Source organism: Microtus ochrogaster, chromosome 2, assembly GCF_000317375.1.
Source record: "Microtus ochrogaster isolate Prairie Vole_2 chromosome 2, MicOch1.0, whole genome shotgun sequence".
NCBI lineage: Eukaryota > Metazoa > Chordata > Mammalia > Rodentia > Cricetidae > Microtus > Microtus ochrogaster.
This window is the reverse complement of record NC_022010.1, coordinates 12,282,553-12,309,192: the sequence shown is the minus strand read 5'-3', so window position 1 is coordinate 12,309,192 and position 26,640 is coordinate 12,282,553. Positions and strand designations below refer to the sequence as shown.

Genomic DNA, 26,640 nt, shown 5'->3' with positions numbered 1-26,640 from the left:
TGTAGACCAGGCTGGTCTCGAACTCACAGAGATCCGCCTGCCTCTGCCTCCCAAGTGCTGGAATTAAAGGCGTGCGCCACCACTGCCTGGCTTAGGTATATTTTCAAGGTCAATCAGAGACATATTTCAAATAGACAGATGGTCTTCAAACACTTCAGAGACCAACAGAATATGACACTTTAATGTTTTAATAACATAAGGCTTTCCATGACACGTCTGCTTCTGGCAGCACCAATTTATTTTTTTTTTTAAAAAAAAAGAATGATGGGCATTGAAGAAAATCCATATGGAATTTGCTTTCACTGTAGGAAAGTTTGCCATTTGGGCAAGAAACTGCTCTTGCCTTGACTGCTGACAGTATGCTGTCCAAATTAGACAAGCAAAACACAAAAGATGGCAACTGTCAAACTTTGCCAAGATGAGATAGGACAGTCCTTCCAAATTCCTGCTTCCCGGAAGAGTCTGTCAGCTATTCTAGGCCTGTAGGCCGAAGATGGATGCCCCAGCATTGCAGAGGAACCTTGGGTGACTGTCTCAGCAGCCAGAGGTTTCTGTCCATTTCTATAGTTTTAGAAGTTGTTGGTTCTACATTTCTTGTTTGCTCAGGTAGTATTATATCCTTCTCAGGTCTCTGACAGAGCTGAAGACAAAACAGTTATAGCTACAGTTTTCCTCATTACCAAATTCAGAAAAGAAACTCACAAAAGGAAGTATAAAATGTATTAGCTCGAGCTTAAAAGTTTAAATTGTTTATCTAAGAAAATGCTTTGAGGAGAAGAAAAGATAGTTTTGGGTTGGTAATACAAGTTATGATATAAGTGGTTTAGGTATAAAACTTTGAACTCATTAAGATAAGATAGATAATAATTTCTCTAAATTTGCCAAATACAAATGGATTGGATATTGTAAATGAAATTCTTACCTGATAATTGTTCTTTTTTTATATAGTTTTACTATGTTAGAAGTAAAACCTTTTCTTTTTTATTTATACAAAAGTGGGAAATGTTGCAAGATATTTGAGTGCATTGTACAAAGGTATGTCACTGTGACTGGTTTAATTAAAAACTAAATGGCCAAAAGCTAGGCCGGAGGTATAGGCAGGACTTCTGGGCAGAGAGAGCTCTGGGGAAAAGGAAGAAGGAGCTACCAGCCGGACACAGAGGAAGCAGGACATGCTTCCTCTCCAGGTAAAAACCACAAGCCATGTGACATCATGTAGACTAGAAACGGGTTATTGGAAGTTTAAGAGTTAGTTAGGGTGCTGGAGAGATGGTTCAGTGGTTAAGAGCACTGGCTGCTCTTCCAGAGGTCCTGAGTTCAATTCCCAGCAACCACATGATGGCTTAGAACCATCTGTAATGAGGTCTGGTGCCCGCTTCTGGCATGCAATCGTATACGTGCAGAAAGAACATTGTATATGGAATAAATAAATGAATCTTTAAAAAAAGAAAAAGAGTTAGAAACAAGCCTAAGCGAAGACCAAGCTTTTATAATTAATAAGAAGCCTCTGTGTCATTATTTGAGAGCTGGTTGATGACAGAGGACTCATTACGGTGGAGAACAGGAGTCCCTGAGAATCCAGGTGAGCCCACAGACTCTGGAAGGCCACCCAGTCTTGCCTTCAGCTTGGAAAACCCCGTCTCCACCCCTCCGATCCACTCTGAAAGGAGACACCAGCAAACACCAGAACCCCATTTCTACAGGAGGGACACCCTGTATCCTGCCACCTAGCCACACCTGGAAGGCACAGATTCCAGCAGGGTGTCATGGCTGCCAACACCGCCTGCTGCAGATGGCACACCCATGTGGCTTTCTAATAACAGGTGTGCTTCATCTTCCTTTTTTATTTTCAAACACCCTCGGAGAGACGCACCCAGGCAATAAGTATAATTAATTTATAGCTTTATGATCCATGTATCCAGACTTAATTGCTTAGGATTACCCCAGTTGTGATTAAGGGACACTCCAGGAAAGGTTCCAAGACAGGGAGATGACACACGGGGAGTCCTGAGTCCAAGGAATTCTCGTGATCCAGAAGGGGAAACCTATGCGCATTCTTTATCGTCAGATAAAATGCCACAGAAAGGTGGACTCAGTTGGTTGCACCCTCATAGCATGTGCACGAATGTTCTAGAAGCACCCTTGTAATAGCAGAATGCCACGAGATAGCTCCGTGAGCCAGGAAGGGGTAGGGCAAGCGGAGCATAGTCCCACAACAAGCCAGAGGCCAAATTCAACCACCCACCATCTTGCAGATGGACCATATGGATGCGGTAGGGGCGGCATTTGGGAGTGAGCGGAAAAGAACACACACAGCATGACTCCATCTACATGAAGAGGAGACAGAGAGCCTGGAGACCAAAAGTCAGGCTGTGGGCAGGAGGAGCAGGAAACACTGCGCCCTACAAGGTCTGCCTCGTGGGGTTGCTGTTGGCCACATGGCTGTGTCCCTTTGCAGATTTCAAACTGCTCAGACCACTTAAGTCACCCCCTCCCCATCCTTGTTTTTCTCCCATTTAAAAACGTAAGTGTTGGGGGTCGGGAAAATGGCTCAGTCAGTGAAGTGTCTCCTGCACAAGCCTGAGGACTCAGGTCCCCAGCACTCACACCGAAAGCCAGACGCGGCAGCACAGATCTGTAACCTCAGCACTGGGAGGCAGAGGCAGATGAATCCCTACAGCCCGCCAGGTCACAGATTAGTGAGAGCATCTGTCTCAAAAAATAAATAAATAGAGAGTAATTGAGGAAGACACCTAGCTCTGGCCTCCTTGCATGCTCCTGCAAACACATGCTTGTACCCACACTTCCCCCCCCCCCCGGGGAAAAAAACAAAGAACAAGCTACAGACACGGTACACTTAGACCCTCTGGCACATCTGAAATTCTGTCCCTTTCAACAGAGCTCTATGGGGATGTCGGGATGTGGCTGCTCCTGTGGTGTGGTCTCGGTGACTAATTGGAGCAAGCTCTGGGACCGAGCACCAAGAGGAAGGCAGAGCTGGGGTTGTGGATACAGCTTCCTGCCCACAGGAAAGTCCTGTAGGGCTCTGCCCCGGAAACTTGAATCCCATGAACCGACACGTGCCGCGGTCAGGCCAGGCAGCTGCTGCCGCGGGCCCCAGACGTCTGTGCAGCAGGTGGCCTGGTGGGCTCTGTCTTACAAGGGGAACTTGTGGACTAGGATCCGTCATTCCCTCACTTCTCTTCTTTCCGCCCCACGGCGGTATCCCCAGAGCCTGCTTCTCTAGCTACAAGACAGCGGTCCACCCAAACAGGCTCTGAAAGTCAGACCCAGTCAGAGAGAGGTTGTGTCCCACCAACCAGGTCCCCACCCTGCCTCAGGCCTTCCTGTTCCTGTCTGTGCATAGCTCAACACTTTGTGAACAATGACTATAAGGCTGGGCATCCTGGATGGGGGGGAGGAGGCAAGGCACAAGGTTTGCAGCCCAGGCAGGGCGCAGGCAGGGAAGGGTTAAATAACTCGATAGCTAAGAGAATGCACAGAGAATGGCTGGTGGACCAAAGAGGATGGAAGATCAGGGAGGGCCTCTGAAAGGATATGAACAGAGGAAGCTTTTCATTTTAATTTGATTCACATCTGGTGCAACGTGAGCTGGCGAGGGACGGAGAGGACCACAGTAGCAGACTGGGGAAGAAGGAGAAAGAATGTGCAGGGGGGACCTGGAGCTGCCCAGGCCTGACCAGCAGGTGAGGGGTGAGGGGGTGTGGCCTGGAGCTGACACCCAGGTATCCAAACAGAGTAAGCCAGAAACAGCAAGGGGATGAGGGCAGATTCCTCTCTATGGCCAAGAAACAATGCCCACTGTCAGAATCTTAACCTCAGGGCTGGCCCCTTCAGACTTGGGAGTGATAAAGCCCGGGGCTAATGAGAGCTGGTGGGACATTTATCAGGGTGGCATTATCTCTAGTTCCCTATCTGTAGCACTGAGCTCATCAGCAGTGCAGAGACCAGAGATTAATGGGACTGCAAGCTGGCAGCAGATAAAATCCTGGTGCCACCCTCTCGCCCCAGTCTGGAGGCAGGGAAGCAATGTGGAGGAGACACTTACCAAACCTGCAGGTGCTGACGTTCTGAATGCCAGACTCGAGGCACGGACAGAAGCCTTCATTGGGTGGGTAGTCGGACCCATTGGCAAACAAAGTCTTGGGGGCCGTGAAGCGATAGATGGGGATGCCTTCAAACACCCCTGAATTGTGGTAGGTGAGCTTCATGGACCTGCAGGGAGGAGGCAGGGTGAGAACTATTCCCTTAGTGCTCAACTTAGCAGGAGAACCAGGGGCTCAAAGTCACTCTTGGCTACACAGCAAGTTCAAGGCCAGCCTAGATGATATGACACTCTGTCTGAAAAAAATCAAAATAAAAAAATAATAATAAGGGGCTGGAGAAATGGCTCAGTGGTTTAAGAGCATTGCCTGCTCTTCCAAAGGTCCTGAGTTCAATTCCCAGTAACCACATGGTGGCTCACAACCAACCGATAATGAGGTCTGGTGTCCTCTTCTAACCTACAGATATACAGACAGACAGAATATTGTATACATAATAAATAAATAAATAAATAAATATTTAAAAAATAATAATAATAAAACGTTGTGAGCAAAGTTGCACCTGCACTGCCCACCTGGTAAATTTTCTCCTTGTTCCCCAGACAATAAAGAAAGGCAACACTGCACTGTCCTGGTGCACTAGGTGCGGTCCCCTGAGATAATCTCAAGTTTACAGAGCCCCTGTCCATTTATAGTGAAATGCCATTCTCTCCCCCTCTCTCTTCAAGACAGGGTTTCTCTATGGCTGTCCTGGAACGTGCTCATAGACCAGGCTGGCCTCGAACTCACAGAGATCCGCCTGCCTCTGCCTCCTGAGTGCTGGGATTAAAGGTGCGCACTACCACCGCCCAGCACCACGCTCTCTGGATAGGGACTGAAGCACAGAGGATTGTGGGGACTAGGGCTTTGGGCAATGGTCTCCTGTGGATGCTGAGGAACAAGCAATCACCAGAGCCCCTACTGTCAACCTGTAGTAGGATACCACTGCCAGCTTCCCTCACCCCTCCTGCCTCACTCCACCCACCAAGGGCCTCCGAGGAGCTGTTCAAACATACCCCTTCCTGCCCCAGGAACTTTGAATCCCACCTCTCCCTCAGCCTGGAATAAACACACACACATCAGACTTCAGCTCTCCGGGTCCCCCTTGCCCACTCTCACTCCTCTCCGTCCATTCACCCCGTGGTCTAACCTCAATCACTCTCCTGATTGGAAACAAGGATGGGGTGACCCACTCTGTCCATAGTCAGCACCACACACACACACACACACACACACACACACACACACACACACACACACACACACCTGCCGATCCTCAAAACTAGGAGAGTCCAGGCACTGGTGTGGTGGCTTACAGCTTTAATCCTAGGATTGGAGAGATGGAGGCAGGAGGATCTTTGTCAGTTGAAGCAGCCAGGGCTACACAGCGAAACCCATCTCAAGACAAACAAGAGTCCAAATGGGATGAACTGCAAGAGGATAAGACACTGGATCTCTCTCTCTCTTTATGTAGCCCTGTAGTCTCTCTATGTAACCCTGGAACTCATTCCATAGACCAGGCTGGTCTCAAACTCAAAGGGATCCACTTGCCTCTGCCTTGAGTGGTGAGATTAAAGGCATGCGCCGCCACCGCCTGGCAGGCACCCAGATTTCTAAGACCTGATACTAAACAAAAGCTCTTCTCCGTAATGTTTAGAATAATATTTTAGATAAATAAAATACATCTAACGAATAATAAATATTTTAGTCAAATAAAATATTATTTTCACACAGTGTGATGGTAAGTTTGGTCAATTTGACATATCTAGAATTTCCTGCAAAGAGTCTCTCAATAGGAGAGTGTCTAGATCAGGCTAGCCTGTGAAACTGTCGTAATTCCCTTAATCGTTGTGGGAAGACCAAGTCCACAGTGGGTGGCACCATTCTCTAGATCTGGATCATGGACTATATGAGAGTGGAGCCAGCTATCTGAGCCCTAGGCGTGAGCGCCCTCAGTTTAACTCTCTGCTCTTGTAAGTGAACTGATTAGCTGCCTGGAGTTTGGGCTTCAGTCCCCACACCCACCCACAAGGATAGATAGTAACCTGAAATTACAAGCATGGTTTGTTTTTTAATTTATGTGGCAGCACCAACTCAGAAGATCTTATCAGGTCGATGTTAAATTCCCTGATTTGGAGCCTTGTGATTGTGTAAGAAAACACCTTTGTTTTTGGAGAATACCCCCCTGAAGGGTTGATGGAAAGGGACCTGGCCTGCATCCCACTCTCAAGAGATTCCAGGAGAGAGCACACAGAGGAGGGTGTGGCGCAGTGGTTCCAGAGATGAGGAAAGGAGAAAACACAGGGAGCAACTGGCTGCCATGTGGGTGAATGCACAAGAGTTCTGCAGTCAAGGGCTGCTCTCAGGGGGTGCTACTGGACTGGGGAAATCTTTAAGAAGTAGGATCTATGCCTGGTTGTGGTGGCGCACGCCTTTACTCCCAGCACTTGTGGGAGGCAGAGGCAGGTGGATCTCTGTGAGTTCGAGGCCAGTCTCTCCTGCAGGCTAGTTCCAGGACAGCCAAGGCCACACAGAGAGACCCTGTCTCGAAAACAAGCAAACCATGTGAGATCTAATGGTAGGGCTTCAGGTCATTCAGGGTGGCCTTGACAGGGGCTGTGTGGTCCCAGGCTCTTCCTCAGTCTTGCTCAGTCACAGGTTCATTAGAAACACTAACCTGGCAGAACCCAGGGCCTCACGTAAACCAAGCAAGTGCTGCAGCACCGAGCCACACCCCCAGGGCTCTCACCACACAGCACTACCTGCAGGATCTTCAAAAGCATCTTGTGCCTGCACTGAAAGCTCAGAACCTGGGAGGGAAATGCATCTTTCCTTTCCCTTTGTGTCACAGGTATAGGTATCTATGTCATGAGTGTGTTTATATGTGTACATGTGTGCACGTGTGTGTTGTAGGCCAGACACCAACACTGGATTTCTTTTTCAGTCATTCTTCTACCTCTTTTTTGAGATGGTCTCGCCGTGAACCCAGAGCTCATCCATTCTGCCAGCTTGGACAGCTTTCCAGCTCTCTCCCGCCTCCGCCCCCTAGTGCTGAGTTCCTAGGAAACGCTGCTGCTAAGTTCTGAGGACTGAACCCAGGTTCTCTTGCTAATAGTGAATACTTTACAGACCGAGCCTTCCCCAGCCCTGAGCCACCTCAATCACCTCTGTCACTGACAGAGGCCAGGCTGAAGATGTTTCCTCTAAGTCTGGAATCCTATTTGGGGACTGGGGCATGACTCGGGGGAAAAGCACTTACTTAGTGTATGTGAGGTTCCAGGTTCCATTATCAGCGCGTGTGCGGGCACACACACACACACCCACGCATGTGCACACACACACAAATGGGCGGGAGAGATGGCTCAATGGTTACTGCTCTTCTAGGAAGACTTAAGTTCGGTTCCCAGCGCCCACGCTGGGCAGCTCACAACCCACCTATAACACAAACTCCAGGTGATCTGACACCTTCTTCTGGCCTCCATAAGCACCCACGTGCATGCACACAGACCCACACAGATACACATAATTAAAAAATAGCAATACATTTTAAAAAAATAACAAAGCTCTGCTTTGGAAAGTACCCAATGGGACACGAGCACCGAGGCACAGACTTTGCTCACCCATCATGGTTGTGCTCACACCTGGCACGGAGCACAGTTGCCTGTGTTAGCTGGAGAGGCAGAGGGCTCAAAGGTCAGCCCGATGAATTCCCAGGCCAAGGTCACCTCCAGCATGGCCAGAATGGAACACCAGATAGGGCACCACTCGGGAATGAGCCCAGAGATCCACCACGTCTCCCCCAGGCCACAGTCGGGACCCTAGGATGGTGGAGCACAAGCTACAAGGCCCCAGCACACCTCTGAGGCAGGGGAGTTGGAAATTGGTAGACTGAGCAGGATCTGCACCCAGCAGTCAGAGATCTAGGCTCCTGGAGACCCCAGGCCTCCAGCTCCACTTCACAGTTAGCCTCAGACCTTGACCTTTTCCTGCCATCGCCTCGCATTGCCACCCTCAAGACCGAGCCCTAAGCAGCCACCGGCTCACAGCCTCTCTGGGAAAAAGGCTACACGCTGCTTCCACTCTCGGACGCCAGAGGGGGTCACTGTTCGGGGGAAGTTGATGACCCCTTAAGGTGCAAATCCTCAAGCAACCAAAATCCAAAATAAATTACCTGCCCAGTCACCTCTGCCAGGTGTTTTGTCCCAGTGACAAGAAAAACTGAGCCATAGCATGCAGAGGGCCAGGCCCGCGCTCCCTAGGAGCAGAAGCAGAGGCAGGGAGTCCCCATGCGAGCGTTACCTGCAGGCCTCCGGGCTGAAGAATTCCAGTGATGACTGGGGTGTCATGAATGGTGCCCACATCTGCCCAGAAGTCCCGTTGATCATGTTGCACTGTTCCGAGTGCCAATAGTTGATCTGTGGGCGGACAGGACAAGATGCAGCCTGAGAGACAGCCGAGGCCTGCGCCTAATGCATGCCTCCGTGCAGATGTCACCATACTCAACCCGGGCACAGAGCAGGCTGTGTAGACAGACCATCAAGCCCAGCTTCCTGGCCCCCCCACCAGCAGGGCCTGAACACACAGCATTGTTGGGGACTCTGTTAAGTCATCTGTACAATGGGTCTATCGCCCACATCTTCCTGCTCCCTCCCCCAAAAGTCAACATACACACCCTGCAAAAAAGGGGAGCTGGGACATGCCAGCCAGGGGAGGTATTAAGGTGACAACAGGAACAGCTGAAGACCGAGAAATGGAATCCATCGGAGTGCCTACCTCTAATCAGGGAGGCTAGCACTCAGAACCAATACTCAAGACAGCCAGGGTGGTGCATGCCCTAGAGCCCAGTGCTTGGGAGGCAGAGGTGGGAGGATCTCTTGTGAGTTTGAGACCAGCCTGGTCTATATAGTGAGTTCCAGGCTAGTCAGGGCTATGCAGTGAGATCCTGTCTGTGAAACAAAAAAGTAAACCACGCAGGCACTTTCCACTCTCCTCTGCAGGGTGAGCTCTTCCCATCAGGCTTCTTACTATAGAAGAAGCTGGCTGATGTGGACAGCACCCACAAAGAATGGTGGCTGCCTGGGTGTGGTAGCAAACACATCTATGATTTAAGCACTGGGGAGGCAACTGAGACGGGAGGATTGAAAATTTGAAGCCAGCCTGGGATACAAAATGAGACCTTATTTCAAAATAAAAATTTAGCGGAGTGGTGGTGGCAGACGCTTTTAATCCCAGCACTTGGGAGGCAGAGGCAGGAGGATCTCTGTGAGTTTGAGGCCAGCCTGGGCTACAGCATGAATTCTAGGATAGCTAGGGCTATTACATAGTGAAACCCTGTCTCAAAAAAACAATAAAAAGGAGGAGGAGGAGAAGGGTAGGAACAGTATGATAGCTCAGCAGGGAAAGCTTGCCTAGAATCCCCAGTGAAGGGCTGGGGGTATGGCTTAATGGTGGAGTCTCTGCCTAGACTCCCCAAGTGAGGGCCTGAGAACAGAGTTCAGTGTTGGCACGCCTACAACAATCCCTCACTGAAGGACTGGGGGTATGGCTCAGTGGCAGAGTCCCCGTGGAGGATGCACAAGGCCTGGACTCCATCTTCAGTGACTGACAAACATAACAATACAAAAACACAATATACACAAAGTGTCCTAAGGAGAAGAGCCAACTGCAAAGTAGCACACAACCGGATTTCTGTGTGTTCAAAGAAGGAAGGAAAACACATTTCTCTGGATACACAGAGGTGCGGCGGTGGGTAAAGGGCCAGGAAGCTGGTCCCACAAACAGCGCTGGGGGTTTCCGGGTGGGTCCAGGCAAGGTGCTGGGCCTCCATTGTCTTATCTTTATGGGAATGTCTTCCTGTCTGCCTTGTAAACGAGAACGCAGGGCAGAAGAGTGAAGAGTTCCCAGCAGAAGTTCTCAAGGGGCAGTTCCTGGACCTGCGACGTCCCCGGGTGACCCTGACACCCTCTCGAGAGTGCTTGCCGTCCCCCACTGTCCCCAATCTAGTCCCTGCTTCAGAGGATAGGGACTGTCTCCCCCTCCTGCTCACCTTGCTGAGTCCATTCCATTTGTCCACCAGATGAATCCTGCTGAAGTTCTGGACACCCGTAAACACAGTGAAGACACCGGAGTCCGAGTTATTCATCTGTGGACAGGCGGAGAACAGAGCCCTTAGCCTGGGATTGGGGGCCCCGCCTGTTCTTCAGCTATGGACAGGTCCCCTCGTTACCCATTGACTCAGTGATGGGGACAGGACCCAGGGCCTTGTACATGCTGGGCAAGTGCTTGGCCACTGGACCACACCCCCAGCCTTTATTTTTTAACTTCACATTTTGAGACAGGGTCTCACTAAATTGTCCGGGCTGGTTTTGAACTTGCCATGCTCCTGCCTCATACTCCCATGTACAGAAATGACAAGCCTACTCCATCTGACCCAGGACCTAATTAAGAATAAAAAGGGATTTAAGTGGGGAGTAGTGGCACACATTTTAATCCCAGCACTCAGGGGGCAGAGGCAGGTGGATCTCTGAGTTCAAGGCCAGCCTGGTCTACATAGTGAATTCCAGGGCAGCCATAGCTATATAGAAAGACCCTGTCTCAAAACAAAGAAAGAAAGAAAAAGGGGGGAAAAAAGAAATAAAGCACTTAATACAAATTCCCCAGGGGAAATAATGCCACAGAAGGATCTAGAAGCTCAAGGGCCAGCATGGTAGAATGGATCAGAGGTCACAGAAGCCAATAGGTCTGTTAATCCCAAACGGCTAAGCGGAATGGCTGGGAATCAGAACTTGGTGGAATGTGCTCTGTCTCCTCGCCTGTCCCCACAGGAGCCCCTATTCAAGAGTCCCAACTCAGCTGTGACGAAGAGTGGGAAGGACAGGCACAGAAACAGAGCTTCACCAGGGGCTTCTGACACCGGGCATTCAACCTGCTGCCCTTAGTCCACCTTGTTACATGTCCACCACACGGGGTCCTCACCTGGTCACTGGAGATGCGGTGCCTTACCCATAGCCTGCTCTCCACAAGACTGTATATGTATTTCTATTTTATGTGTATGAATGAGTCTTTTGCCTACATGTTATGTCTATGCATGCAGTGCCTGAGAAAGCCAGAAGAGGGCGTCAGATCCAACTGGAGCTACCGATGGCTGTGGGCCACCTTGTGGGCGCTGGGAATAGAATCTGGGTCCTTTTGAAGAGCAGCCAGTACTTTTAACCACTGAGCAGTAAGCTCCGTACAACAGGTCCTGGAGGTGTGGGTGACTGGGTCACGCCACTGACCCTTACTTCAAGCCCATGTCATCAGCAGACCCCCTCAGAAGAAAACTGAGCTGGAGCAGGGAGTCAGGGTCAGGGACCTCAGGTTACGGATGGTCAAGACTGAGAATAAGGGGCCACCTCTAAGTAGCACTTAATGGGATATTCAAGGTATGTGTCTCGAGAATCCAGGCTTCCTCCAGCAAAGCCTCAAATTTCTAAGCTAAACCAGTCACACACACCCCTTGAACCGGATCAAGCCACACCTGAATGCAATAGTGGCATTTTCTGTTATATGAGCTGCCAATTTCCACAATTTTACTTAAGCTGGTTTGGGTTAGGGTCTTCATCCGACAGCTGTCTTTCACAGCAGTCTGTGTGACCGGAAGACACTTACCTCAACAAACAGGCCAAACTTGCCCTTGATGGGGAACATATCTGGGAAGTATTTGTTGATAAAATTCACGAAGGGATCCTCGTAGCCCCACAGGATCTCACCAACTGTGCGGTTCATAAAGGCACGCTGGCCCAAGGTGGCCAGTCCCAGGGTCATCATCAGCTTCAGGCCTGCGGACTTGTCTTCCATCATTACCGAACCCCCCTGCAAAGTCAAGAACATGGGGCTAGGGAGATGGATGTGTTTCCCTCCTCCACCTTCATCAGGTGACAGGCAAAGAGCCCAGGCCCTCAATGTGGACCCTTCTCTGGTCCTTGTTGCCAGAGGTGTTTTCCCAGGCAGGCACGAAACTCAGGCCAGGCATTCAGAAGCCCTCCTCTGCAGAGCCACACCTGAGGCCTGGCAGGAGCCAATGAGGCACCAGGAGACGCTCTGCAGAGCTGGGACACAGAGAAGGAGGTCCCCAGGCTGTCCTTCAACCTGAGGGCAGCTGACGATGTTGCCAAGGTTAGGAGCAGGCCTGCCAGAAAAGAGGGCCCGCAAAGCTCTGTTTACAACTAGGATGCCAACCCCACGCTACCAGCAACATGAGCCCAGAAACGGAGCAGACTGAGATAGTCTCCCCAAACCCTGCAGTCCCCTCTTCTAGGTTTTTACCACAAGGTCTCAAGATGTAGTCCAGGTGGACTTGGAACTCAGCATCCTCCTTCCTCAGCCTCTTTGTGGGGATTCTAACCCACTTTTCATGTCTCCTTCCCACCTCAACCGGGAGTCCAGGACTTCCGCTCCCCCCAGGGTCAAAGCACCCTGAGTGCAGCTGCAGATATAGTTTTTGTGTTTGCTTTCCTCTGCAGCATGCATCCGGGGCCTTGGTTTTTCCAAAGGCTGCTCAACCAAAAGCCACTTTCCGCCTCCAGGGCAACACATAGCTGGACTTTCCGGGTGTTTTCATTGAGCATGCTATGTTGCCCCCCCCCCCCCAGAGGTCCCCTTCATTATCTGTAATCGACACAGGGTTTCTGTTGTTTACTGGGGGGTGCCATAGCTCATATATGGAGGTCAAAGGATAACTTGTGGGAGTCCTGTGGGTCCTGGAGGTGATTAAACTCAACCCACGAGGGTTAGTGGCAGGCACCTTTTACCCACTGGGTCAGCCTGCTGGCCCAGCACGAACTGCTACTGTTTTTTAATACCACGTTACAGATGTGGTGACCTTAGCACACCTTAGTCCCAGCACTTGAGGTGGTAGGCAGACAGATCTCCACGAGTTCAAAGTCAGTCTGGTCTACATAATGAGTTGCAGGACTGCATAGTGAGGCTCTGTCTCAAGATAATGATAATAAACAAACAAATAAATAAATAAAAATAAAAAACAAAAATTCTCCCTCCGGCCCCGTCGGTCTTGGGAACATTTCTGACAACAGACCTGGGGTTAGCAGGCAGGGAGGCTGAGGGGCAAAGCCAGCCAGCAGCTAGCATGAAAGCTGGCATTTCTGACAGTTTCCTATGCCTGGGGCTGGGGCTGGGGCATCATAAGAATCTTCCAAAAGGTATGAAAGTCAGACTGTGGGGTCTGACTGATGGAGGAGGGTCATCTTTCTATCTGTTGTTTCATTGGTTAAGTAATAAAGAAACTGCTTGGCCTCTGATAGGACAGAAAATTAGGTAGGCGGAGTAGACAGAACAGAATGCTGGGAGAAAGAAGCTGAGTCAGAGAGTCACCATGATTCTCCCATCTGACACAGACGCAGGTTAAGATCTTCCCTGGTAAGCCACCTCATGGGCTACACAGATTATTAGAAATGGGTTAGATCAATATGTAAGAGCTAGCCAATAAGAGGTTATAACAAATGGGCCAAGCAGTGTTCAAAAGAATACAGTTTCTGTGTAATTATTTCGGGGCATAAGCTAGCCATGCGGGTGGCCGGGTGGCGGGAAGCAGCCCGCAGCTCCTATCACAACATCTGACCCTGGCCTGGTGGGGCTGGCGCAGTGTCTGGGACTTTGTCCTTGGGGAAGGTCCTCCTGGCCCCTCTCTCTCCCAGACAGCTGGGACTGCTCTGAGGTGAGTGGCTCCAGCATGCACCAAGGTACTGATTCAGCAGCTCCCAACACAGTGTCCTCAATATGCTCTTCCCGACTCCTGCCTAGCCCACGTGATCCTACCAAACTGGTCGCCAGTGGCGCTGACCTTCAGGCTTCATCAGGGACCACGATGGGGGCTCCAGAGTTTCAGAAGGGAAGTAAGGCAATGAGAAGAATGGGGTGGTCTGGAGAGTGGGGGAGAAAGCGGGGGAGGTGTGGGGTAGACACAAGGCCACAGCCTTACCAGGACCAGGATGTTAGGCAGTACGATGTAGTCACTCTCGGAGCCCCGGGACCTGTCGGGCTGGAAATGAAGGCTTCGGTGCTCCACGAAGGACACAGTGTCATTGTCGTTGAAGGTAATGTTGGCCTTATGTCTGTATTCCCTGTGGAGAGATACTGGATCAGCTGGGTGTGTGAAGCCATATGGAAGCTCCCATCAGCTCCCAGCACACCCTGGCAGCCAGGGACCCCAGAGCATCTGTGCGCTGGTGCCCAACAGCACCAAGGCCAGGTCCTTGAACCCACCCACAGTGGGTACTATCATCTCCATCTCACAGACGGGGAAACAGGCGTACAGAAGTAAAACTCTTTGACCACTCTTGAGTCCGTAGTTTCAACCATGAGAGCCCAGGATTGGGATATGTGCCACTGAATGCAAACACCTCTTGGGCCTCAGCTTTTGCATTGGTAGGATGCACCTCAGCAGGAGCACACCCATTGGGAACCAAGGAGAGAGTTGCAGGCAGGCAAGCCCTAGGTCTTATGGTACCGTAAACTGGCTTCCTCGCTGTCCCCAGTGCCACCATTCTCCCACCTCAGGGCTTTTGCACTGTTCATCCTACCGTTCCAGGGCCACTGTCCCCTTCCATCCTTGAAGTGAAGTCACAAGTCCCCCCCACAGGCCCCCTAAAACACAAGCCCCCCGTGCTCTCTGTCCCCTTTCTTATGTGCCATATTAAGTGGCTTCCTGCACCACTGCCTAACTTTCCTGACTCCAGAGCAGTCATTTTGCCCCCTTTGTACCCTCTGTGCCCACCCGCCCCCATGAACACACACACACACACACACACACACACACACGTTGGCACTCAGCCCAGACCCACAGCAGCATCACTCCACAAAGAAACCGTCAGCCATTATGGCCTCCCGCTTCTGTGCCTGGCTCACATCTGGAGCAATCTCCAAGGCTCAGCACAGCAGAACCTCCCCGCCTGGTCTCACCTGTAGACGTAGGGTCCACGCTCCCGCACTACCGGCTTCTCGCCCTTTAGGACCTGGTCGGGGTTGACCACCTCGAAGAAGTAGATGGACAAATAGAAGGGGACGGGAATCTCCTTCCACATCGCAAAGGACAGGCTGCTGGGGTCTATGCGGACATTCTGTAGGGAGACACAGAGAGGCGCATGAGGAGGGGCTTCCCTCTCTATGGTTCACAGCAGCTGCCTGAGACTGACCTGTGCCAAGGCCCCAAAGGCACACCAGGAAAGAAAGGTGGCTGTGGTGGTCTGAATAAGAATGGCCCCCGTGGGCTTATGTATTTGCATGCTTAGTTCCCAGCCTGTGAACTGTTTGAAAGATTAGGAGGTGTGGCTTTTTGGAGAAGGTAGGTTGCTAGGGGTGGGCTTTGAGACTTCAAAAGTCCACTCCAAAGCCCAAAGCAGGGTGGCGGTGCTGGTGGTGCTTGTCTTTAATCCCGGGACACTCGGGAGGCAGAAGCCGGAGGATCTCTTTGAATTCAAGGCCAGACTGGGCTACAGAGTGAGTTCCAGGATAGCCAGGGTTCGCAGAGAAAACCTGTCTAGAAAAACAAAACCAAACAAAAGCCTCCTCTAGGTCCAGGGTAGTCCTCCCTCTCCGCCCATGGATGTAAGGTCTCAGCTATTCCTTGAACACCATGCCCACATTACCTGCTGTCATGCTCCCCACCATGAGGAAATGGATTAAGCCTCTGAAGTTGTAAACAAGCCTCCAGTTAAATACTTTCTTTTCTAACAGTTGCTTTGGTCATGGTATCTCTTCCCAGCAAAACAAACACTGGCTAAGACAGTGCTCTTCAGGGGAGGCGCTCTTAGGACTGGAGCCCTGCACTGGTAGCCGTGACTCGGTGGCTTTCCACTTCCGTTCAGTCAGTCATTCATCCATTAAGCCATTCATTCATTACCTTCATTTCACTTTTCATTGTTTATTCCCTCATTCCTTTACTAATCCATTTGTTCCTTTATCCACTCATTCCTTCCTTCCTTCCTTCCCTCATCAAGCATGCTATGAGCAACAATCCTTGACAGGTTAGGTTCCAGGAGTGGCAGACAGCAGTGGGAACGAGACAGACTTGTCTGTCTCCAGCCTTGTGGGGCTTTTACCGAATTAGGGAAACACAGGCTCTGTGCATTGGGGGGGGGGGTTGGGGGTGGGGGAAGGAAGTCAGTGTCATGTGACATGTTGAGAGAGCAAGGAGAGGGAAGAGGACTCTGGGAAGAGGATTACTGGCAGTCACCAGCTTCGTGGGATACAAAAAGCACCAAGCAGGGCCGGGGTGTGGCTCAGAGCTTGTCTAGCACACAGGCAGCTGTGGCTTCAGTCACCAGCTGTGTAAAACAAACATAGTGGTTCAGGGTTGTCCTCCCAGTACTTTGGGGCGCTGAAACGGGAAGATGGTAACTTTGAGGTCAGCCTGGGATCCATGATGAATGAGATTCTTGTCTCAAAACAAAACCACCTATTTTCCCAAAGGCTCTGACCCTCTGCTTTCTATAGAGCCAAGAGTCCCCGCCCCCAGCTCATCAGAGACAGCAATGTCCAAAAGCCAGTCTCGGGCAGTTTCCATCACCTTCGACTGTCTCCTAGGCCTTCCAGGACAAGGGCAACTATCCCACTGTCCCCAAACAGCCAGAAACAACAGGTGGCATGCCAGAGCTGGCAGGTCAGGGCAGACTCCAAGGCAGGCTGACACTGGACCACACTCTCCTAGGCCTAGTTTACCTCTCAGGGCCAGAGTTTGTTTTTGAATACTACAAGGCCTCGTCACAGTAGCCATGGTTGGGTCTAGCCTGTCCTCTGTGGGACTCAAAAAAAGTCAACCGTCTGCTGAGGATGAATTCCCACCTAGGAGAGGCCACGTCACATCTTCCTACAGCTGTAGCCTCCTGTGGCTGCATTCAACCACAGCCTGAACATCTGGCACAAACAGAGAGGCATTTCAGGACCCTGGCGGAGACAGCCAGAGTGTCCCTGGGTGCCCCATGCCAGGCCTTGCCCTCTGTACTGTACTTCACACTCTTGGCCAGCACCATAGCCCTTTGAGGCAGCGACAGTCATAGTTGCCTTACTCTGGTGACATAGAAGGTCTTGCCATGGACCAAGCGCAGTGTCCACCTCATGGGCCACTGGAAGGTTTAAATGAGAATTGACAAGGAACAATGGCTGAATCAGATGGGCCCCTGGCATCACAGTGTCACTCCCCACTCTGCCCCACACTCGAGAAGGTGGATTCTGGCCCACTGTGACTACAGAATCACCTTTTTTTTTTTCTCAAAGAGACCAGAGACACCAGGATATGAGATTAGATGACAGTCATGAAACTCAAGGTCAAACACAACTGATTCTGTCAGTCACTCCTTCCATCCCCCTTCCCAAGGTCAAAGATAACAACCCTGGAAACACAGTGCGAGAAAGCCAAGGTGAGTCCCTTGAGGACCGTGCTGCCCGCAAGGATCCCTTAGGCCAGTCCAGCAGGTAGAATGGCACCTGGGAGAGCACAGTTGGGCTGGGTATTAAACACTTCTTTGAGGGATGGCGAGACAGGTCTGTGGGGAGGTGAGGGGGTCAATGCTTTTTGCGTGAGCATGACCAGAGTTCAATCCCTAGAACACACATAAAAAAGCTAGGCATAGCCGGGCGGTGGTGGCGCACGCCTTTAATCCCAGCACTCGGGAGGCAGAGGCAGGCGGATCTCTGTGAGTTAGAGACCAGCCTGGTCTACAGAGCTAGTTCCAGGACAGGCTCCAAAGCCACAGAGAAACCCTGTCTCGAAAAAAAAAAAAAAAAAAAAAAGCTAGGCACAGTGGCACAGGCTTCTGATCTTGTCACTGGGGAGGCAGAGACAAGGAAATCCCTGGGTCTCACTGGCTTGCCAGTCTAATCGCCAAGTACCAGGCAAATGAGAGACTCTGTTTCCAAACATAAAACACAGACAGACAGACAGACAGACAGACACACACACACAGAGAGATAGAGAGAGAGAGAGAGAGAGAGAGAGAGAGAGAGAGAGAGACTACTTCTCCTAGAGGTAAATAAGAAGCCTGAGGTCAGGCATGGTGATGCACACCTTTAATCCCAGCACTCTGGAAGGAGAAGTAGGTAGATTTCTCTCTGTGAGTTCCAGGCCAGCCAGGGCTACATAATGAGACCCTATCTCAAAAAGAAACTACACAGGGGGCTGGAAGGGTGGCTCAGAGGTTAAAAACACTGATTGGTCTTTCAGAGGACCTGGGTTCAATCCCAGCACCCACATGGCAGCTCACAACACATGGCAAAACACTAATGCATTTAAAATAAAAATAAATATTTTTTTAAAAAAGCTCCTTTAAAAAAAAAGAAGAAGCAAAACAATGACCATAAACCCAGGATCAGGTGTGGGATTTCTCCCCTTAAATTCTTTCTGTTTGTTTGTTTTTGTTTTTCAAGACAGGGTTTCTCTGTGTAGCTCTGTTGACCAGGCTGGCCTCAAACTCATAGAGATCCACCTGCCTCTACCTCCTCCCAGATGCTGGAATTAAAGGTTTGTGCCACCACCACCCAGCATCCCCTCAAGTTTTTGGTCAAGGAGATCACAAACAATACAGGAACCTGATGGTAAGACTCTACTGCTGATGATACCACACGCATCGGTCACAGAATTTAGAGAAATCACATTGGTGCTCACCTGGAAGCTTCCTCCCTGTCCCACTTTCACAATGCAGGAAGGCGCTATGCAGGCAGCTGGGGCTGAAAAATCCAGCAGTCGCACCCGTGCAAGCTACCATAATAACCAGCCTGGTAAGTTATGCATGCCTTTACTCCCAGCACTCAGGAGGCAGAGGCAGGAGGAATTTGAGGCCAACCAGAGCTACGCAGTGAGACCCCGTCTCAAAGGACAAAAGAAAAGCATATAAAATCTAAGTTAGAGAGGCTGTAGAAGAACCTGGGAGGAGTAGCAAGTCTATACCATTGAAATACATTGTGTGAATGCTGTAATCTCAAAGAATAAATAAACGATACTGTATTTAAAATGTAGGCAAGGGCTTGCCCAGCATGTGCAAGGCCCTAGGTTCAAGCCCTGTCACCGTGACAAAGAGACAAAATGGGAAAAGCTAAAAGAAAAAAGGTCTAGCTGTGTGTTGGGGTGCACGATTGTCACCTCAGCGTTCAGGCAGCTGAGGCAGAAGGTTGGCAGCCTTGCCAAGGCCAGTGTGACCGTACAGCAATCGTTCATCTCACAATAGCAAGAGAACAAAACAAAGATCAAACAGGTTGTGCCAGAAAAAGGTCCCAGGGGGGAGTTCCAGCAAAGGCTGGCCAGCTAGGAGAGCGTGCCCGGCTCCGTGTCCACCCATGACAGGGGTGTTTGTAAAGCGAGGCTCTAGGAAACATCTGGAGATCCGCTGGGAGATTACCAGCCTGCCTCTGGCAACACGGACAAGCCCCACGGGTGCTCACGACTGCGCGTGTGACCTGGTGGATTAAGTCAGTTCCGTTCCCGGCACAGTGGATGCAATGTAGTACTACAGGGGAAGAAGAGAAGGCAGAAGCAAGGCTCGCAGGCTGTGTAAGCCCTGCTGTGTGAAGGCTCCAGGACAGACAAGGCTGGCATGTCTCCATAAAGGTTTATTCATTTATGTTTTGAATCACGGCAGTTACTTATTTGAGCATATGGGTATGTACGTGGGTTTGCACATGCCTGGGCACACATGTGGAAGTCAGAGGACAACCTGTAGAAACTGGTTTTCTACTCCCACCATGTGGGTCCCAGAGGTTGAACTCAAGGCTTGGCAGCAAGCCCACTGGCCCATCTCGCTGGCCCCTAAATTGTATATCCAAACTGAAATTCACCCATAATATTAAAAAGATAAGATGTAATGTCAATTAGGATGTAATTTCCCAGCAACTGTGCAAAAATAGGAAGCCCAAGCAAAATAAGTGAGGGCATAGATGAGGTACACAGCCCAGGGAGCCAGCAGGTAGCCATGTGCACGTCTGAAATAGGCCATATCTGTGCGATGCCCAGAGGCTTGGGGAGCCCCTGCTCAGCGCGGAACCCAGAACATCAGCTTCCAAACGCCGCTCGTTCCCTGGGGACAACCTCCCCAGCCAGAATGACCTCCATTCCAGCTGCAGTATTTCTGACTCTATACTCTGCCCCCTGCTCCTCTAGGGTAGATTCCTGGATTCTTTGCATGTGATGAGATCTCTTGTAGCCCAAACTGGCCCTGAACCCTCTACGTAGTCGAGGGTGACCTCAAACTCCTGATCTCCTGTTTCCACCTCTGCGGTGCCGGAATTAACCATGTCATTACATCAAGCTTCTAGTGGTTTAGATTTTTATTTATTTGTTTGTTTTTAACTTGTGGGGGTCAGCTGTGGAGAGATGGCTCAGTGGTTAAGGGCACCTGCTGCTCTTCCAGGAGACCGAATCTGGTTTCTAGAACTCACAGAACTGTAACTCCAGCTTCCATGAGATCCAACACCCTCTTCTGGCACCGGCACGCATGAACACCCCGCCCCCCACTCCTCTTCTGAACCATTTCTCTGGCACCCTCCCCGACACACACACCATGTTTTAAATGCCAGTCGCCCACATCCCAGGGATGTCACAACCCGTATCAGTAAGATCACAACACAGAGTTTAAAAACTCTGCCCTGGAGGAATCTCAAGGTGCAAGAGCCCAGCAGAGCTGGAGAGTGCCCACAGGCCCTCATCTGGAACAGACTAGCTCCGTTCCCCTCCCAGAGGGCTGTCAGGAAAGCTGGCAGGACAGGCTCCCCAAAGATCCCACTTGGCTCTTTTGGTCACAGGGGACTAGCCAGAGCCTCAGATGCCTGGGGTGAGAGCAGCTGGTTGGGGTTGCGGGAGACTAAAGTATGAAATACCTTGAGCCCAGTGATTTATACGTGAAGCATAATGACAGTGGCGGTGTGGCCTTTCCCTTATCTGAAGCTTGAGGTCTAATGTCTTTCAAAAAAAATGTTTTTTAACTTTGGAATTCTTTGGCTGACCAGATGACTCAGCGGGTACAGGCACTCACCCCCAACCGGGACCCACATGACGGAAGGACAGCACCTATTCCAGCAAACTGCCCCTCTGGTTTCTACACACGCTCTGGCATTTGCATGCCCACCTCCCCACCAAAATGATCTTTAAAAATTTTATGAATTGACCATGTTAACATTGACTGTGAGCCCCTTCCTCCATCTGGCCCCGGTGGCATCTCTAGCGACACATCCTGCCATCGACCCCTTCACTCCAGCAGCCTGGCATCTTTGTTCTGCCTTGGAAGCTTGCACATTCTCACCCAGACCCTTGCACGGCTATTCCTTCTGTCTTCCATGGGCTTGGCAACAAAGCCTCATAGGCGAGGCCCCCTGGGATGCTGGGTCTGTTCTCAGGAAGGCCCACACAGCTCACCCTGAGCCCCGAGCGCCCGCACCCACTCTTGTTTTTTCCGCGGCACTCCTTGTTTTCCCAGTCACGTTAATGAACTCATCCTGTGTATTGTGCTTATGTCTCCCTGCCAGGCCATAAATCCCACCAACGATGCTCATGCTGCATTGGTGAACTCTAGGCAGCGCCAAGCACCTGGCAAGACCTCAGAAGACTTGGAGGAAGGAGCTGAAGCCAATCCTGGAACACCATAATCTACCAGTGTGGGAAACGAACCCCCAGAGGACCCTGCATCCTGTGGGCACTTTTGACATAGAATGGGCTTGAGAACAGAGCTCCGATGGCTCAGCCGTAAGTATAAGGGCCTGAGGTTGCCCCCAACCACAGCACCAATATACAAAGTCAGGTGTGGTGGTACACGCTTGTAGTCCCAGCACTGGAAAAGTGGAGACAGCAGGATGCCTGGGGTGAAACCCAGATCCTAGTGAGAGACCTTGCATCAGAGAGGTTTGGTTTCTAACAAGAAGCCACGTGAGATGGGATGGGACCCTCAGGAGGCGTGGCCTCACTGGGAAACAACTTTGGGGTGCAGATTCTCTTTGGCTTCTGGTTTCCCCGCTGCAACCTCTCTGTTCACAGATGTTTCCAGTAGTGCACGGCAAGACGAAGTGGCCTCTATAGAGGTAGGTGATGCCAACATCAAGACTGGGTCCTTTACTACAGCAACACCAGCAGAATAATACGCAGGGACTTCCTCCTCTGTCAGTAGCCATAAACTGCCTCAACCCCACTCTGCAAGTCTTGGGGACTCCCAAAATGCACTCCAAGTACCTGAGAGATAGGAACATTGGAGCAATCTCCTTGCCCTGGACAATGAGGGACTGCGTGTTCCAATCATTTGCTTGTACCCCCAAATACATACTAGGCAAGTGCTCGGTGCCCCAGCAGTGACCTGGGTGCTGGGGTACAGCAGAGAGTAAGCCAGCTTGCCTTCCAGAGTAGAACTGGATGAGGTGACTGGGCACCAGATAAACAAATGGTTTGGGGTCACGCCTTTAATCCCAGCTCTTGGGAGGCAGAGGCAGGCAGATCTGTGTGAGATCGAGGCCAGCCTGGACTACAGAGCAAGTTCCAGGACAGCCAGAGTCATTGCACAGAGAAACCCTGCCTCAATAAACAAATGAGCAAACAAATAAACAAACAAAAACAAATGCTTTGAGTCGGAGGTGAGCTCTGGGCCACCCAAACCAAAGGGAACACAATGGCCATGGGGGGAGAGGGAGCTCTGACTGTAGCCAGGATAATTCTCAACTAAAGGTCACCCTGCCGGATGTTAGAGCCAAACATACCTGGATGTCAGAGACTCCATGCAAAAGAAAACGAAACAGATAGAGATGATCAGAGTCCCCACCTGAGGTGCTGGGGACCCGAGGGACCCTCTGTGTGGGTAACAAGACATTTCGACACATCTCATCTCATTGACTCTCGGACCATATATCACAGGCACAAGGCACCAGGTCCAGGAGCCTCTGTCCCATGAAGATCACAGAGATGGAACCTCACCCAGGCTCTGTCTCCACGTAGAACCACGCAGGGTCTACAGGCCACTGTTCTTAGCCTCTCCAGGGCCTTCCCAGCTCATGAAGTGCTGTGGTTTCATGAAGCAATCATTAATCTAACCCAGGAAATTGCAAAACTCGACCCCTCCCCTAGGAAACACATTTCAGGCTCAAAAACACAGCTCTGGCTGAGTGGTGACAGTGGCGGCGGCAGTGGGCACACCTTTCATCCCAGTACTTGGGAGGCAGAGCCAGGCAGATCTCTGAGTCTGAGGCCAGTCTGGACTACAGAGTGAGTTCTAGAACAGCCAGGGCTACACAGAGAAACCCTGTCTCCAAAGCAAACAAACAAAAACAAAAACAAAACAGAACATAGTTTTGGTCATTGCTGATGGGCTCACCAGGCCTGGTTCACAACTGAGGCAGATCCTGCCCACTCTGAGCCAGCCAGTCAGTCACAGTGCACGAGCCCTGTGCACACAGGGAGGATGGGCCCCAGGGACAATCCAGCCTGCAGTTTGGAGACACCATATGTCAGGGAAGAGGCTGGAGAGACGGCTCAATGGTTAGGTTCACTGGCCACTCCTGCAGAGGTCCTGCAGGTCCTGCAGAGGTCCTGCGTCCAGTTCCCAGTACCTATGACATGACCATCCTTAACTCCACCTTTAAGGGACCCGACACTCTCCTCTGGCTTCCACGCGCTCTCAGGCACACATGTGGTACACAAACATACACCCAGGCACACATGTAGTGCCCAGACGTGTATGCAGGCAAGACACTCATACACCTTTGAAAAACTCTTTAGAAGAAGTTTTACATTGAACCTACATGCCGGTCCCCAAAACAACTGGAGGGACGGGGGTTGTGGGACGGACAGAAACGGAGAGGCTGAGTCAGGCCTGACTCTTGATCCTTCCCATCTCAGCCGCTGTTCCTCCCAAGTAAGCCTCAAATCCACCCACCTGTCCACCTGCTTCCAGCCCCATCCCAACCTGTCCCTGGTGCTGCCTGCTCTCCCCCTGAACCAGAGAAACCATTTCATAAAGAAGTCAGAGCAGCAAACTCCCCTTCCCACCCTTCTGGGGGCTCCCTGTGGCTCAAGTCGAGCACTAAATCCCTGGCAGTGACCAGCGAGGTCTTGTCTCCCTACCCTGCATCAGTCTAACCTGGCTTCTCTGTACCACCTACCTCACTCCACACACCCCTAGGTGTTCCTGAGCCCGTGGGCCTGTTGCACTAACCCTCCCATGCCTGCCACCCATGCCATTGTCTCTCATATTCCCCATCTCCTTCCACAGCCTCTGCTGAGCTCCCGGTACACAAGAGGCTGTGTACTAGGCCTGAACCATAGTGGTGAAGAAAACGGACAGGACCAATCTTTGTAAAACAGCCCCTCTCCATCACACCCCTCCCACGCCAAAAATTCCTGAGGCTTCAGAGACAAGCTCCCTCCCCCCAGCATGCATCCAGAAATTCAGTCGTGATGGAGAGAGCTACAGCAGTCACTCTGGATCTGGCTTTAAGACAGAAAGCCACACACAAAGGATGGCAGAGCACAAAGATGGGTGAGCTATGACTTCGTAGAGCTATCCCACCAACTATGGAAATGTCCCCTAAATTCACAGTGAGCTCTGCGCCATATACCAGCAAGGCTAAAAGGAGAAAGACTGATAGTCACAAATGTTGGCAACCAGAACGTGCACACGTTGCTGGTGGGAGTGTGTGCTGGTGCCATGGCTTGCCTAACTGAAGCTGAATACCTGTCACCGTGACGTGATAATCCACTTCTATCCTGGGGAAACGTCAGCACCCACCCACGGGCTACCCATAAATGGTTTCAAGAGTTTCGCCACAGTAGCTCAATACACAAGTGTGATATCCATGTCCACACAGTCACACACTAGAACATTCCCTAGACATCAAAGGGTGTGGCTGCTGAGTCCCTCGGGTTATGGGAAAACTGGTTTCTGCTCTGGTGACACACAAGGACAGGCAGACACATCTTTAAGGAAGGTAGCCTCAAGATGCATGTCTCCTGACCTCTCTCTGACTCCGGCTTGACAGGGCAGGGGACCTGTCCAGGTATAAAGATCAGGGCCCCAGGGAGGAAAGATCAGCTGGCTCCATCAGAAGGTCCCTAGTGGGTACCTCACTGCCCCTCCACGGCAGCTTCAGGACTTAGGGGTCATACCAAAAGCATCCTCACTGCCAGTGGGTTTCTCTGGAGCCAGGAGCAATGAGAAACCTCAGGAAGGTCCCCGGTTGGGCAGGACTGGTCACAGACATATTGGTACCTGTGTGTGTATCCATCACCGAGCACATTCCCTGTGGTCCCAAAGGTAGCCTGCAACAGGGGCCACCCAGATAAAGTCCCGCAGGGGTGAACCCCCGCAGTACTGAACACAAAATAGATTCGTATACCAAATGTGTCTGGATTGTGGGCAGCTGTCAGTGGGTGAGACCTCGTGGGAAGCCTCTGAGGCTGGCTTTTGCTCTGGGGCCTATTACTGTTTAACAAGCTTCCGTTAAGCAGTGATTTTCCTAGACTCGATAGCAACTCCAATTCTCAAGTTGCAAGGGTCAGGCATTGAGATCAGAGCATTTGTGTGGTATGTGCACAGGGCCCTGGCTTCACACACATGTATATAAACATACATACATATAAATGCACACACACACATATCGTATCCCAACAGGGGCACAGCCCGAAGACACCCTAACCCACAGCTCACATGGTGACTGCACCCATTGCCGCTCCCACTTAGCCCCAACAAAGAACAGCACAGGCTGAGCAGAGTCATTCATTCATTCCATTACTCATTTGGCTGTTCATTCATTTGTTCATCCACCCCTCCAATCGTTTTCATTCACTCCACCATGCCCAAGCCCCTTCAAGGCCCCAAACTGGTATTGAGCACCATGAGGCAAAGTTAACCAAACTGGATTCTGCCCTCAGGGAAGTGGTTGTGAGTGGACAAGAAGATTCTGCTAGTCTGCATGACTCAGGGACAGGAGAGGAAGCACTCAAAGCGTCAGGTGCATCTGTGGGCATGCGGTGGCGGCGGCACCAGCACCCTTAGAGGGAGCATCACACAGTGCCGCATCATCAGGAAACGGCAATTAAAGCAGACTATCACCCAGTCCTGGAGCCTGTCACCCACTCCCACCTCTCTGCAATCTGTCGCTCAATCCTAGGTGTCACTCAGAAAGATGAAAACAACTTAGTGATGCTTCCAGAGGCTTCTACCGCAGCCCTAAGCTGGAGCCTGCTGAACAGGGGCCAGTTTGCTCAGGACTCGGCCTAGGAACAAACAGCAACCAGCCATGACTCTCACCAGCCTCAGGCTGAGCTTCCCTAAGTCATGGCAGAGCAGGGCCAGGGTCCCACCTTGAAAACACAGAGACAAGTCAATGCAGAACCCAGCTCGGTTTAGGTCAAGGTGATCCACATGGCAGGAAACTAGCAGAGGGCTGGGTGTGGCAACTCACATCTGTAATCCCTGAACTCAGGAGGCTAAAGCAAAAGGATTGCCGTGACTTCCATGACAGCATTGACAGCCAGAGCCATAGCCTGTCAAGAAGAAGAAGAGGAGGAGGAGGAGGA

At 51.1% G+C, this 26,640-nt stretch overlaps 1 protein-coding gene across 3 annotated transcripts in view; it reads right to left on the bottom strand.

The window, feature by feature from the left end:
* Nucleotides 1–26,640, bottom strand: part of Scarb1 (scavenger receptor class B member 1) — a 66,951-nt gene that overhangs the window by 14,027 nt on the left and 26,284 nt on the right. For all 3 annotated transcript variants that reach the window (XM_005344362.2, XM_005344361.2, XM_013350010.2), the window contains exons 2-7: nt 15,063–15,220; nt 14,083–14,224; nt 11,754–11,957; nt 10,150–10,245; nt 8,403–8,518; nt 4,070–4,236 (exon numbers count right to left, since the gene is read on the bottom strand). In XM_005344362.2, the coding sequence (XP_005344419.1) occupies nt 4,070–4,236; nt 8,403–8,518; nt 10,150–10,245; nt 11,754–11,957; nt 14,083–14,224; nt 15,063–15,220 (883 nt within the window). The remainder of the gene's footprint in view (nt 1–4,069; nt 4,237–8,402; nt 8,519–10,149; nt 10,246–11,753; nt 11,958–14,082; nt 14,225–15,062; nt 15,221–26,640) is intronic.